This window comes from Chlorocebus sabaeus, chromosome 6 (assembly GCF_047675955.1).
Source record: "Chlorocebus sabaeus isolate Y175 chromosome 6, mChlSab1.0.hap1, whole genome shotgun sequence".
Taxonomy (NCBI): Eukaryota; Metazoa; Chordata; class Mammalia; order Primates; family Cercopithecidae; genus Chlorocebus; species Chlorocebus sabaeus.
In genome coordinates, this window is record NC_132909.1 from 60862897 (window position 1) to 60874973 (window position 12077).

Here is a 12077-nt window from a genome sequence, read left to right on the forward strand (position 1 = left end):
ATTTGCAGGGAAAACTTTTCTTCATACTGGGGTAAGATAATGTGGGTAAAGCTTCATTGCTCTCCAAAGTTGTTCATTAAAAGCTGTGGCTCCCCCACTGCCTGACAGCTGGCCCCTCCCAAGAAAGTTTATAAATTCCAGTTCTGGTGCCATCTAGCTTCTTCATCTATCGGGAAGCCCTGGTTTCTCCCCTTCAAATACACCTTCATTCGCTGGGGTCTCCGTTCACTTTAGACTCCAGAAAGCAGTGAGCAGTGATGTCACAGAAGCAGGTCCTGACAAGGTCTGCATCTTGGGGCTTGGTTGACTCAAAGGCACCAAGCTTTTCTTTCAAAGGCGCTAAGCTTTTCTTTCTGATTCTTAACCATTCCCTGTGGGTGGTGGAGTTGTGTGGGCGGTGGAGGCTCAGAGCAGGTTGCTGGCCCAGGAAGAAGATGGGACTCAAGAGCAGAGAGGGGCGAGCTGGGTGGCAGCAAAGTCCCTCTTCCCTGCGCTCCCGTCCTCCCGCCCCAGCCTTGAGGTGGGTGAGTTCCATTCCCGCCCCGCATCTGTGCCGGGCCCGTCGGCCAACACACACACCCAGATGAGTGACTAGAAAATAATTTATTGAAGAAGAACAAATGAACAAACCCAGCACAGCAATGGTTAACAATGATGAGACTTTTTTTTTCTTTTTTTTTTTAACTTTTAAGCCTGTCGCCCGAGGGTGAAGGTGGAAGAGGGCTTCTCTCCCCTGTCACTGGAGGGGAGCGGACTTTGGAGGGTCCAAGTGGTGTCTCCCCTGAAAGCAGCCCTCAGTTCCGGTCTGTTCAAAACACTCAAGGCCGCAGGGCCTCCTGGCTCTTCCCTCCCCCGCAGCTGAGCCCATTCCACCAAAACCAGTCCCCGCAGGGGTCCCACAGGGCCACGAGGAGGAGCCCCAGGAGTCTCTTGGCCTGATTTTGCTTAAACCCCTTGGGGCAGAGAATGTGAAATGGCCCAAGCTGCGGCTGGTGCAAGGAGCATCCTGGCCCCGGCATCATTTCAGATTTCAGGTCGGCTGAGCCCTCAGCCCCAGGCCCAGCCCTCCAGACCGGGGCTTTCTGCTTTATGGGGTGAGAAGCACCCCCTTTAGCTTCGCCGTCCCCCCTACTGGGGCCTGTCCCCGAAAGCGGCCCCTCTCATCTCTCCCCTGCTGCTCTCTCCTCCAGCCTCGGTTCCCAGGCCAGCACACCTGTGCCCCTTCCACCTCCAGGGGCTGTTTGGGGATGGCTCAGGGACATGGCCTCATGGCACAAGAGGAGTCAGAGGCAGAGGACATTGTCTCAGAGCCCCCTTTGATGATTTTGGGGGGTCTTCTCTAGGCCCCCAAAGTGGGCTGGGAGGGAGGTGTCTCTGCAGGCATACACCCCCTGCCTCCCCGACAGGACAGAAAGGCGGAGTCATGCCCAGTCCAGGGAGGGGAGGCTGAGGCTGTCTGGGTGGAGGTGTGGGGGGGCGGTGCTGGTGCCTGCTGTTGGGGGCCTCAGGAGGGTCCTTCAGATCTCAGGAAGTTGGGGCGTACCCGCATCCCCCACCACCCTGGGCGACAAGCCAAGAATAGGCTGATTGTCTCTCTCCTCTGAACGAGACACTTGGGAGTTCATGCTAAAGTGAAACCAACCGGGTGATGAGGGGTTGGGGTGGTCTAAGATGTCGAGGACACCAGAGCGCCCCCAAGAACCAGGAATGGCCTGGGGGGCTCATTGGTTCCCACCTGGCTGGGGCAGGCAGGTGGCATCTCGGGGCTGGGAGGTGGAGGAGACCCGGGCACTGAGGCTCTGCTCCCGCCCCCGCTGCCTAGAGCCCCGTCCGCCTGTCCCGGCTGGACACAGTTCCTTAGAAAGGAGGAAAGAAACAGTAACGAAAGACCACCGAACAGCACCGATCGGGCACCAGACACACAGAAGCGACACGGAACCGGGCCACGCCCCCGCCCCCCACCCCGACCACTTTATTACAATTAGCGTCAAGAAAGAGTACATTAGTCATGCACCAACTCAAATTCCATTTTCTTTTTTTTTTTGCATTTTTCTTCCTTTTTTTTTCTTAAATTACATTTGAACACAGAGCACAGAGAATAATAAATACTCTTATAAGACATGACTCCAGAAAACAAGAAACAGAACAAGCCAGAGAACAGAAAGATATACCTCTGCCTCTCTCTCTCCCTCTCTCTCTCTCTCTCTCTCTCTCTCTCGCTCTCTCCCTCTCTCTCTCTCTCCCTCTCTCTTTCCTAAAGGACTCGTTTAAATAAGAAATCTGTAAACGCCACTGGTCCTTTCTGCCGCAGTCTCTCCCACGATCACGCTCCCTCTGACTTTCCCTCTGGTCTCCAGCCCTGACATTCAATGCGTCTCCCACGGAACTCGTCAAAGAAACGACATGCCATCGTCTGCAAAATTATAATTTAACGGCATAAAGCTTCAAGTCACGTATTCCAAAAACTAGCTAAGGATTTTTTTTTTTAATCACATAAACTATACATTAAATATTTTGAGGTATTTCAGAGAAAATTGTCAAAGGCTCGAAGGAATTGTGCTGGAGGTGGTGTTCCCTGCATGGAGAATGCATGCTCTTTGGTATGTGACAGCCAAATGGGCATGGGGGGGGAGGCAGGAGAGGGCCCTAAGGGCTGGGGGGCGGGTCGGGGATAGAGCCTTCTGTGGGGGTCTGGCCAAGTTTGGGATGGGGCCGGGAACAGCTGTGTGTGTGTGTGTGTGTTTGCGTGTGTGTGTGTGTGTGAGAGAGATAAAGACATGTGAAAAGGACCCAGGAGTCCTGGGCCACTTTATTTTTTTGTAGAGGTGGGGTCTTGCTGTGTTGCCCAGGCTGGTCTCAAACTCCTGGCCTCAAGTGATCCTTCTGTCTCGGCCTCCCAAAGTGCTCCTGGGCCACTTCTGTGACCAAGAGGCTTTACCCGATCTGACCACAGTTCAGCATAGCTAAAACGTTCCTCAACAAGAACGATCCCAAGTCAAGTCCTAAATTTCCAGCAGGGAACAAAACTGGAGGCCCCCTAGTGTCTGACCCTTGGGGCCCTGAAGGCCAGGCAGAGGGCATCTAGGAGACCCACCCCCTGCCAGGCCCATGCTCCGGCCAATGCCTGAGGCCCAGGCATCGATTTTCTGAAAAGCTCACTGGGCCAGGGCTGCAGCGTGATTCTCTTGGATCAGAAGCATTTTATTGCCTTTGAGAGCCCCTTCCTCCACTAAATGTCTACCTACCTGTAATCCTAGCACTTTTGAAGGCCGAGGTAGGAGGACCCCTTGGGGCCAGGAGTTCAAGACCAGCCTGGGCAACATAGCGAGACCCCATCTCTACAAGAAATCCCTTAAAAAATTTAGCTGGGCATAGTGATTCGTGCTTGTGGCCCCAGCTACTGGGAGGCTGAGGCAGGAGGATCACTTGAGCCTAGGTAGTCGAGGCTGCAGTGAGCTACGATTGTACCACTGCACTCCAGCCTGGGTGACAGAGCAAAATCCTGTTTCCAAAAGAGAAATTTAAAACATTGTATATCTATAGGCTACCTTGGTATACAAACTAATAATATGGTATGTTGAATAGGTCTGCATCTTCTTGGACCAAAATTTTTTCTTTTTTTTTTTTTGAGCCAGAGTCTTGCTCTGTCGCCCAGTGGTGCAGTCGCGGCTCACTGCAAGCTCTACCTCCCGGGTTCACACCATTCTCCTGCCTCTCAGCCTCCCCAGTAGCTGGGACTACAGGTGCCCGCCACCACACCCAGCTAATTTTTTTGTATTTTTAGTAGAGATGGGGTTTCACCATGTTAGCCAGGATGGTCTCGATCTCCTGACCTCGTGATCTGCCGGCCTCGGCCTCCCAAAGTGCTGGGATTACAGGTGTGAGCCAACCGTGCCCAGTCACTGGCCTAAAGCTTTTTCAAAAGAAATTAAAATGTGGGCCCCGGACCTGCTGGGCCCATAGGCTACGTCAGTCTGGCCTGGAGTGAACAGGACAACTCTAGGTTCATCCATCAGGAACTTAGGGGTGGGGACAGGAGAGAAACTGAGGCCCAGGTTTTAGTGGGAGGTGGGAGATACTGAGTTGCTGGCACCCAGTGACACCACAGAAGAACAGGAGCCAGTGTGCGTGCATGTCTGTGTCTGCATGTGTGTGCCTGTGTGTCTGCATACATCTCTTCGTGTGTGTCTGCCTGCGTGTCTGCATACATCTCTTCGTGTGTGTGTGCCTGCGTGTGTCTGCATGCATGTCTCTGCATGTGTGTGCACATGTATGTGTGTGCAAGTGTCTGTATGTGAGTGCCTGCATGTGTGTGTCTGTGTGTTGTCTGCATGTGTGTCTGTGTCGGGGCAGAGAGGTGGGGTGCTGAGCAGGAATGGGGACCATTTCTACTATTAGGAACCCCCCAACACCCAAATGTTCTAGAAGCATCACTCAGATCCGATCGCTTGGAAAGCTGGGAGCAGAGCGAGTCGATAAGGACAAGAGAACACTCCATACACGTCTTTGGTTCAAGAAGAAGGCACTCATCGACCTCACGATCCTCTCCCTCCCTCTCTCCCGGTCTCTCTTTCTCTCTCTCTCTTTCCCTCTCTCTTTCTCGATCTCGCGTTGGGGAAGGGTTGGCACCCGGCAGGCGGGGCCCCGAGCCGGGTCCCAGGCCAGGGAATCCTATCATCCAGCACAAATCCTTGGGAGAAATCTTTGGTATCAGGCGTGATTTTCCAATCACAGACATGAGCTTGAGTGAGGTAGCCTTTACCTGGGGGAGGGGAGGGGCATTTCACTAGAAATGTCTTTTGCATTTTCAAGGGGGGTGGGCGGGCCGCTTCCTCCCTGGGAGGCAGCCGATGGGTGGGGGGATTTCAGGGAGGAGGTTCCTTCTGGCCTCGGATCTTGAACCCTCGGGGGAGGCGGGCTCCTGGGATCCCACGACCGGCCAGTCTAGGAGGTCACCCAGACCAGATGAGAGGAGCGGGGGAGGGGGGGCGCTCATCTTCATTTCCGACCCTTCCCACTTGTAAATTTTTTTGGCAAAAACTGGAGCAAGCAGATTCCACCTTCTTCAGCTTCTTCTCTCTTTGGCGAGAGTGGAGACCAACACCAGGTTCAACCCCGCTGCCCCCTGCAAGCCCAGTTCAGCCTCCGAAGCGGGAGGAAAGGGGGGCGGTCAATTCCAGAAGGTTCCACGCAGGAAGCGGCTCCACGGCCCCGTGCAGAGGGGCTTCTCCGGGCGGCCCCAGCGGCGCCTTCTCCGTCGGGGTCCCCTTCTCCGGGGAGCGTGGACGCGGTCTCCCGTGTCCGGGGCTGCGTCCTTCCCTGCGCTCCACGAAGGTGCCTAAAGGTAAAGTGAACTCAACAGAGATGGCGGGGCGGGGGCGTCTGGAGTTTACCCGCATGTGGGAGCCCCCCGACCCCTGCGGCCTGGGATGGGGTGGGAAGGGTGCTCGCCCGTGGGTGCTGGGCGCCCGCCGCAGGCCCCTCCCCAGCCTTTAAGGCAGGCGATTCTTGGCACGAGGAATCCTGGCCGCTGGGAGGGGCAGCTCAGTTCTCGGCCGCAGGGGCCGTGCTGCCAGCGGGTGGGGTTGGTTTTGGGGAGGGTGGGGGACCGTAAGGATCCGGCCTGATGTGGGTTTTTGGCGACTTTGGAAGGGGCTGAGGTCTCTGGGGTGGGGGGCCAGGGCGGGTGGGGAGGAAGGAAGGTTTCTTCTACCTCCCTCGGGGGTGGGGGCAGGGGATCTGGCGGAGGAGGGGTTATTCTTTAAAATTCCTTTTTTAAATACCCGGTTTATATTTCTAGTATGTGCTTCTTGACCCGCTTTAGGGGACAACACAGTGAGCCCTGGTTTTTCTCGAGGCCCTCTGGGCGTCCTGAATGGAGAGGGGGCTGGGGAACCCCTTTCTGTCACTCCCTCTCCTCTGTGGGGGTGGAGGGCTTCCTTTGGCCTGGAGGGAGTGGGCATGGAGGGAGGAGGGGGGCCCTTTTTGTGCACTTGGGCTGGGGGGTGTGCTGCTTCCCCCTCCCCGGGTGTGGGGGGCCCGGACAGCACCCCCTCCAGGTGCCCCCTGGGGGCGGGTCTCCGGGCCGGCAGGATGAAGGGAGGAGACGTGGGGGCACAGCGCCCAGGCCGTGGAGGCAGGGAGGGCGCGGGGCCCGGGCGCCTCAGGCCTTGGAGAAAGTGGCCGTGGCGCCAGCGGGGCCCCCGGGGGCCGTGCTGGGCTCCTCAGCCCAGCGGTTCATGCAGCGGCGCCGCGCGTTCATGAAGAAGTTGCTGACGGTGTTGAGCTCCAAGCCAAGCTGCTGCGAGATGGTGACTTGCATCTCCTTGGACGGCCGCTTATTCTCCTTGAAGATGGCGATTAGCGTGCGCCGCTGCAGGTCGGTGAACACCAGGCGCTGTTTCTTGGGTTGCAGCGCGCGCTCCTTCTGCTGCTCCTGCTCCTTGCGCTTGCAGGCTGCGGGCGAGCAGCGAGCGGGCGGGCGAGCAGGACACAGCGCCACCGTGTGGCCGGCCGGGGAGAGGCAGGCGGCGCACGCCGCCGGGAGGATGAGGAGGAGGGGAGAAGGGACACGTGGGGGAAAGGCGGATGCACGTAAGGACCCAGGGAGAGCCCAGGAGGAACAGGAATGCAGGGAGAGGCGGAGGGGAAGACAGCGGGGAACACATGGACGCACAGAGACAGAGACAGGGAAACAACAAGGTCAACAGGGAGACACCAGGAAAGTCCAGGATGCAGCCAGAGGGCGGTGGACACAGAATCCAAGGTGAGGACAGGCAGGAAAAGCAGATGGGGTGGGGGTGGGGGGAGGACAAAGAAGGGGACACAGTGTGAGCGCCCCTCAGCAGGCACGGGCACAACTCCCTCCAGCCAGCCCCCTTCTCCATGGAGCCCACTCAGGCACCCCAAGCCTCATATCCCCCAAAACCCCATCCTCCCCTCAAATGCTCCCGACCTAAAGGACCACAGAAATTCGTGTTGGTAACTTCTGCAGCCCCAACCTGGGGGTGTTGGGGAAATGACATGGAAACTGCACACGTGAGTTTTCGGCTGAGTGTAGACTTGGGTGAAATAACTGGTTAATTACCAGGTCCTGGGGTGCATCACAAAACCCAGCAACCTTCCCCAGAAATGATGGGCCAACCAGGGTCTTTCCTTTCTTTCTTTTCTTTTTTTTGGGTAGGGGAAGTCTTGCTATGTTGCCCAGGCTGGTCTCGAACTCCTGCCCTCAAGTGATCCTCTGGCCTCAGCCTCCCAAAGCACTGGGATTACAGGCATGTGCCACGGCAACTGGCTCTGACAACCAAGCTCTACGAATGAGCAGCAGGGACACTCCTGTAAGGCCTGATACCCTTAGGGACCCTGGGAGTTCACAGTCCAATTCTGACACTGAATCCCTGCCTCCTGGCCCTGCCCCTATCCACACGCTGAGACCACCCAGACTTGGCCTCCCTCGAGCACCCAGTGGACCCTCTGGAGCGCAGAACATTTAAGGAAGAAGACTTAGGAGGAGGAGGGGAGGAGTGTAGGGACCACCTCTTCCTCTTCCAGATAAGCAGGTCACCCTTCCTCTTGGCCAGTCCGCACAGATTAGGGAGAGGGCTGAGGGAGGCTGCCCCACCGCCTGCAGACCAGACACTGGCAAAGGGAGTAAAGCAAAGGCTCGGGGTGGTGGGGCAGGGCTGAAACCGAGTCCTGCTCTTCCTGCTCCAGTAGCAAAGAGGACCCCTCCCCTCAATGCAGTCCATGTCAGTGGATACAAAACACAGGCTTCCCCACCTAGGAGCTGGGCCACAAGTCAGATGGTCTCATCTGTGGCATCAGCTTGAAACTCTATGAGAATCTCAATTTCTCTCCTGCATCCACTCTGGGACTGTGGTGCTGGAGAGGCTGTCCTGCCCTCGTCAAAATCCCGGAGTCCCAGCTACTCTGTGACCCCCAGAAGCAGCTGGTGGTGCAGGTTGTACTAGTGCGTCTCTGCTCCCAGTCTCTTCTCTGTGCCAGCCCTGGTGGCCTACTGGGATGGCACAGAGAGCTTTTCTTTTGGTTGCAGAACAGACTGGAACGTGATATGCTAGATCAATGTCCATACACATCCACAGAAATAAATGAATGTTCCCTCTGCTGTGACTCACGTCTCGGGGACAACAGGTTCGCCCATCTAGGGTGTGAGCTGACACACACTTCACTCCCTCTGACCCGGAACGTGTGGGGCTTCTAACTGTGGTTTCAGGTTTTACGACTAAATGCAAGTGATGCCTGTGGGTTACTGCACATTTTAGAAGTGTCTTAACATGAAAAAAAGAGGGGGAGAGAGAGAGAGTGAGGGAGGGAGGAGGGGGGAGAACAATGGAGAAAAATGGTTTAGTGGGGGAGGAATAAACTCAGAAGGAACCGACAAGGCAGGCAAAGATATAATTAACATTCCCAGAGGGGTAAGAGAAAAATACATCCATGAAACAAGTACAGGATGCTGTTAAGTAAAAGCGACCCTTAGAGAGTGAGGAAATGCTCTTAAAATGTCAGTACGTAATAGCCAGAGTAAAACAATTCCACGTAAGGACTGGAAGATAAAGTTAAGCAGATACTGGCCGGGCGTGGTGGCTGACGCCTATAATCTCAGCACTTTGGGAGGCTGAGGCGGGCGGATCACGAGGTCAAGAGTCTAGCCTGGCCAACATGGTGAAACCCCGTCTTTACTAAAAATTCAAAAATTAGCCGGGTGTGGTGGTGGGCGCCTGTAGTCTTAGCTGCTCGGGAGGCTGAGGCAGGGGAATCGCTTGAACCCGGGAGGCAGAGGTTGCAGTGAGCTGAGATCATGCCACTGCACTCCAGCCTGGCGACAGAGAGAGACTCTGTCTCAAAAAAAAAAAAAAAAAAAAAAAAAAAAATTAAGCAGATATCCCAGAAAATGGAACACAAGCAGCTGCAAAGATGGGAAATGAAAGAGAATAAAACGTTAAAGGATGAATTAAGATGAAGCAGGGTTGTCACCTGATCAAGAGACAGTTCAAAAATAGAGGAAGAGATGATCAAATAATGAAAAAAAATCTAGGGTTGAAAGATGAGTTTCCAGTTTAAAGGTGGTCAGGTGTAGTGGCTCACGCCTGTAATCTCAGCATTTTGGGAGGCTGAGGCAGGAGGATCACTTGAGGCTGGGGATTCAAGGCTGTAGTGAGCATGATCTCACCATGACACTCCAGCCTGGGTGACAGAGTAAGACTCTCTCTTAAAATAAATAAATAATTTTTAAAAATAAATAGGCCCACCGGGCATGGTGGTACATTCCTGTAATCCCAGCACTTTGGGAGGCTGAGGTAGGTGGATCACTTGAGGTCAGGAGTTCGAGACCAGCCTGACCAACATGATGAAACCCCATCTCTACAAAAAATACAAAAAAAAAATAGCTGGGCGTGGTGGCAGGCACCTATAATCCCAGCTACTGGGGAGACTGAGGCAGGAGAGTCGCTTGAACCCAGTAAGCAGAGGTGTGAGCTGAGATCACACCACTGCACTCCAGCCTGGGCAACACAGCGAAACTCTATCTCAAAAATAAATAAATACATAGGCTGGACAAAATGGCTCATGCCTCTAATTCCAGCACTTTGGGAGACTGAGGTGGGAGGATCACTTGAACCCAAGAGATTGAGAGTAGTTTAGACAATATAGCAAGACCCCATTGCTACAAAAAATTTAAAATTAGCCAGGCATGATGGCTCACACCTGTGGACCCAGTTATTCAGGATGCTGAAGTAGGAGGATCATTTGAGCCCAGGAGGTCAAGGCTGCAGTGAGGTGTGATCGTGACACTGCACTCCAGCGTGGACGACAGAGCGAGACCCCAGCTCTAAACAAATGGGGGTGAGACATCAAGTCCTCAGCTCAATGAATGAAAAAGGCACTGAAGGCTCATTGTGAAATTTCAGAGCACCAAGAATAAAGAGAAAATCCTAAAAAGCGTCCAGTGGAAAGCCAGATGTCATACAAAGGTTCAAGAATCCAAGCAGCTTTGGGTTTGCAAAAACTAGCAGACAATAGAGCAAGGCTTTCAAAGTTCCAAGGAAAAGTTTTTTTCTGTTTGTTTGTTTGTTTGTTTTTGAGACGGAGTCTTGCTCTGTCGCTCAGGCTGGAGTGCAGTGGCGCGATCTCGGCTGACTGCAAGCTCTGCCTCCCAGGTTCACACCATTCTCCTGCCTCGGCCTCCTGAGTAGCTGGGACTACAGGCGCCCACCACTGTGCCCGGCTAATTTTTTTTTGTATTTTTAGTAGAGACAGGGTTTGACCGTGGTCTTGATCTCCTGACCTTGTGATCCACCTGCATCAGCCTCCCAAAGTGCTGGGATTACAGGTGTGAGCCACCATGCCTGGCCTCAAGGAAAAGTTATAGTCAGCTAGAATTGCTAAACATCAAAACATCAAGCATGAAGGTGCAATAAAGATATAATCAGGGCCGGGCTCGGTGGCTCATGCCTGTAATCCTAGCATTTTGGGAGTCCGAGGCAGGCAGATCACCTGAGGTTAGGAGTTTGAGACCAGTCTGACCAACACGGAGAAACCCCATCTCTACTAAAAATACAACATTATCTGGGTGTGGTGGTGCATGCCTGTAATCCCAGCTACTCGGGAGGCTAAGACAGGAGAATTGCTTGAATCCGGGAGGTGGAGGTTGCAGTAAGCCGAGATTGTGCCACTGCACTCCAGCCTGGGCAACAAGAGTGAAACTCAGTCTCAAAAAAAAAAAAAAAAAAAAAAGATATAATCAGACGTTTGAGGACTCCAAAACTTGACTTCCCATATACCCTTTCTCAGAAAGCTACTGGAGGATGTGTTCCATTCAAACGAGGAGGTAAATCAAAAAAGGATGGTGTGGGATTCAGGAAATGTGATCTAACTTAGCTGAAAGAGAAAAGGGGTCCTCCAAATGAGGATGAGGCGGACCCTGGAAGACAGCTAGACAAAAGGACCCAGGGTATGGAGGGGACCCCTACCCAGATCAGAGACGACCTAATATGTATGGAAAGTCCCATTGAGTTGGTTTTAAATTTTGTTGGGGAGCATGGGAATAATTTTTGTTTGGCAGCTATCAACTCCTGGAAAATCAAAGAGTTGTACAGGAAAGGAAATGCAGTCCTAGTACTCTACATGGCTCATCTGTGGACCATGTTCGCCAAAAGCATAATAATGTTAATTACTAAATGCTAATTTAGGCAACAGACTGTATTTGTAATTAAACTGAGAGACTGACAGAGAGGGAGGGTATGGCTATGAATCTGAAAAGATGGCAAAGGAAAACCTGAAGGGTGAACAGTGTACCGGGGAGCCTTATATGTATGAAAGGAGAGGCAAGAACCTATGTTTATACTTTATCTGCATAAAGAAACATGGAAGGAAATGCAAAAAAACTGAATTGACTTCTCACCTCTTTGGCACTCAGCCACCCCGTGAGGATTACGGGAGAGGACCCAGTCCTCCATTCTTTCAAAGGGAAAGCTGAGTCAAAGCTCAACCGGGGCCTTGAAATTCCAAGGGAGGCCCTCTCGCTCACCTGTTGTAATGTTTAATTCATTCACTCACTCACTTATTCATTTACTTAGCAATTTACTCACAAATTCATCCTACATTTACAGTAGGGACAGAAATACAGATGTTCCTCAGAAAGTTCACAAGATCTTTGTGTCAAGAGCTTTATGTGTATCTGGTCACTCAATTCTTAACAATAATTCTTGTTTTGTATTAAGACAGGGTCTTGCTCTGTCGCCCAGGCTGGAGTGCAGTGGTGCAATCATGACTCACTGCAGCCTTGAACTCCTGGGCTCAGGCAGTCCTCCCGCCTCAGCCTCCCAAGTAGGTGGGACCATGGGTGCATACCACCACATCTGGCTAATTAAGAAAAAAAAAAAAACAGCCGGGCACAGTGGCTCATGCCTGTAATCCCAGCACTTTGGCAGGCCAAGGCAGGTGGATCACCAGAGGTCAGGAGTTTGAGACCAGCCTGACCAACATGGAGAAACCTTGTCTCTACTAAAAATACAAAATCAGTCAGGAATGGTGGTGCATGCCTGTAATCCCAGCTACTA

The 12077-nt window shown here is 53.2% G+C and overlaps 1 protein-coding gene across 1 annotated transcript in view; it reads right to left on the minus strand.

The window, feature by feature from the left end:
* Positions 1-684: 684 nt before the first annotated feature.
* ONECUT3 (one cut homeobox 3) overlaps positions 685-12077 on the minus strand; it is a 30549-nt gene continuing 19156 nt past the window's right edge. Inside the window, exon 2 of the mRNA XM_037994432.2 lies at positions 685-6456. Coding sequence (XP_037850360.1) covers positions 6164-6456 — 293 coding nt within the window. The 3' untranslated portion in view covers positions 685-6163. The remainder of the gene's footprint in view (positions 6457-12077) is intronic.